Here is a 3,241-nt window from a genome sequence, read left to right as displayed (position 1 = left end):
TCTCCTGCCATGACGGAATAAGTGGGATTGGATCTACCTTTCCACCATAAACAACTAGAAAACTGGACAAATCAATGAAAAAGGTTTTCAGACACTGGAAAAGAGGTGGCATAAAACTGTGATCACTGAGGAGGGAAAGAAGTGAGGGGAGCCCTCTGATTTCCTAGCTCCTTATCTGGAGACCAGACTCCTGGGCACAGTGCAGAGAGAGCACAGAGTCTGGTGAGCTCTCTAAATTGAGTAGACTGAGACAGTAATTGAGGGAGGCCAAAGTGATTGGAATCTGTGGGACAGAACACAGGAGAAAAGGGAGCAGCAGAGCCAGGACATAAGGCGGATCTGGAGAAGGTCCCCTCAAACTTAGGCTGAGTGCTGATCTGCACATGCACGAGAGCAAAGGACCCAAGACCATGGCCATTTCCTATATTAGAGACATGGTGTTGGTTACAAAACTACACACTTGTCAAAATTCATTTTGAATTGTACACTTAAAGTTGGTGAAATTTATTTTGTGTAAAGTATACATTGATAAACCTTATTTTAAAGAAAGAAATAAAAAACCTGAAAAAAAGGTCTGGGAAAACACCTAATTCATAGCAACAACTTCTTTGGGGAAAGAAATGAGACTGGGCTCTACGGATGGCTAACGTGTGTTCTAATTGATCTGTACTATTTGATATTTTCAGAGAAACATATTTATGTATTACTTTGGTAAATGGTAGAAAACAAACAATCCAACAAATAAACAGGAAAAAGCATGTTATAATTTATATTAGGAATAAACTTACATATAAAGTCATACATATTGTGGGTTTTATTCCATAATACCCTATGTTTAAATTCATTTAAAAATATTTTCATTTATATCCACTAATCAGTTCTAAGTTGATATCCATCTTACAAGTATTAATAACATTTAAAGCAAGTGTCACAGCCGTGGCCCCTGCCACCAATCTACTCCTAGAAGGTCCACACAAGTCATTTCTTCATATTTAAGGCAGAACACAGTGCTAAAAAGGCTATACTCTAACATTCATCACATAAAATCAGTTTGTGCAAAAATATTTTCCCTCTAGAAAATTACTTATAAAATGAAAATATATACATTTCAAAAAGGAAGCAAGAACAAAAAGTTATCGCTTTCCCCCACCTATTTCCCCTTCTCATAGTTTAAACTTGATACAGAATATGTAATCTGAAATAATAGTAGAAAATCAAATCACAGCTCATGGGGCAAAAGGTAAACATCTTGAAATAAGAAAATGTGTTTTATTATAAGAAAATACATACCTCTCTTCTTTATTTATTTGGTCACCAAATCCCACTGTACTCACAACAGTCAATTTCAATCGAACATTACTTTCCTGGAGTTCATATGTCTGAGCTTTAAGTCTAACATGTGGGTAAAAATGTGAGGATTCATGGTCTTGAAAATTAGTATTAAACAATGTGTCGATCAGTGTCGATTTTCCAATTCCAGTCTCCCCTGAAAGAAAAAAAGATACATCTTCATAGGTGTCTAGGAAGGTTGAGGAGAAATACAATTGTAAACCCAAGAGTGGTTTCAAGGATCCCAAATATTTCAAAGGCTGGTGTTCTTGAAAGAGCACAGAAATGAGTACGTATGCTAAGTTCCTGAGAACTCTGAAGAGAGTACTAAAATGTTTACGGAACAAACAAAAAGTTTAAAGCTAAGATGAAAGAGCACAGAAATGAGTACCTGAGAACTCTGAAGAGAGTACTAAAATGTTTACGGAACAAACAAAAAGTTTAAAGCTAAGAAGGACGGAATTAATAGAATTTAAATAACAGATAAAAATTGATACTATGAGCACCATACTGCATATGACCAGAATGCAGTGAACCCAAGAAATACCAAGAAGCGATTCAGAGGAAGAGTAAGTGGCACTTACCCACACAGAGAATATTAAAGAAGAAACCTTGCTGAATGGATCTATTGACCAGCTGATCAGGTAAACTCTCAAAACCAACATGGCCAGACATAGTCAAGGAACGAATATTTTCTCTTTTCTGAAGGAAAAAAAAAACAAGAGCAACGATAATAAAAACTTTGACTGAAACAGGATATAGGCACACTTAAAAGAGTAAACATAATCATCAAAGAAACTAAAGATTTTACCATCATACCTCACCTAAAATAAAAATGATTAAGTAAATTTGTGCAACAAGAAATCTGTCCAGACCCTCAAAGTACACATTTCTTATTCCCTTCCTAACATCCAGAGTCCACACTGTTTATAATATTGAAACATTTGATTTCAAAAACAGGAAAATATCCAAGTAAACTATGGCATATTCACTCACAAAATGGAAAGGTTAAAGTCACTAAATATGTTTATAATAAATTTTTAATAACCTGGAAAATTCTTACATCAAAATGTCAAGTGAAAAAAAGTACAATACAAAATTATAGATACATACAGTTCCAGCTCCCAGTAACGGCAGAGTAACTTATGTCAAACTTACCTCTGCTGACAACAACTGTAACTCTTTCAAGTCACTGGAGTGCAGCCAGGGGCAGGCAGACACTGGAGGGAATGAGACTCTTGAGGGAAGGGAACCTATGAGGTGTAATGCACATTTATCTGGCCTCTCCCTTGAGGGTACTCCCCAGTCAATTATGGCACAAAGAAGACAGAGTTCAGAAAGGACATAATAGTCTTATTGGGTTAAGAAGTCAATTGGAGATTGGGACACACCGATTGGCTAGAAATTGAGGGAGGAAATTCCAGAAAGGAGGGCGTCCAAAATCTGCAAACACACTCCCGTCAACTCCATGATTGCCTGCCAAACTGCACATGTACAGAGGGAATACAAAGATCCCAGCAGGGGGAAAATGGAAATTGGGAGGAGCTAAACAAGTTTTTAAGGTGCCACCCTGGGGAGAAGGACAGACACTAATTTTAAGTCTACAAATTAAAGGAGCTTGGTAAACACTTCAGGTATTCTACTGAAAGCCTAGATGGGCCACAATTTAGAAGTAAGGACCACATCCAGGAGTCAGAAATACCCCCTAGTACTGAAGACACAACTGATATGGACCTGCCCAAACAAAACTTATATGACCAAGGCTCAACATGACTGATGTAAGCAGCCAGCAATTTGACTGCCTGTTAGAACAAAGCTCAACACTCTTCAGAAGAAGACAGAATCTAGCATCTCTACAATATCTTTTATTTTTTATTTTTATTTTATTTTATTTTTTTGTCCTTTTTGAGAC

General features: G+C 36.8%; 1 protein-coding gene across 1 annotated transcript in view; it reads right to left on the bottom strand.

Annotated features, from left to right (window-relative positions):
• The window catches only part of LOC103610035 (septin-10), a gene marked incomplete at its 3' end in the record, with an annotated part of 26,967 nt that overhangs the window by 17,024 nt on the left and 6,702 nt on the right, over positions 1–3,241 (bottom strand). The window contains exons 3-4 of the mRNA XM_008594273.1: positions 1,914–2,031; positions 1,291–1,486 (exon numbers count right to left, since the gene is read on the bottom strand). Of these exons, the coding sequence (XP_008592495.1) occupies positions 1,291–1,486; positions 1,914–2,031 (314 nt within the window). The remainder of the gene's footprint in view (positions 1–1,290; positions 1,487–1,913; positions 2,032–3,241) is intronic.

Source organism: Galeopterus variegatus, unplaced genomic scaffold (genome assembly GCF_000696425.1).
Source record: "Galeopterus variegatus unplaced genomic scaffold, G_variegatus-3.0.2 Scaffold10505, whole genome shotgun sequence".
NCBI classification, from domain to species: Eukaryota; Metazoa; Chordata; class Mammalia; order Dermoptera; family Cynocephalidae; genus Galeopterus; species Galeopterus variegatus.
Note: the sequence above shows the minus strand (reverse complement) of the source record. Positions and strands in the feature narration are given on the sequence as shown.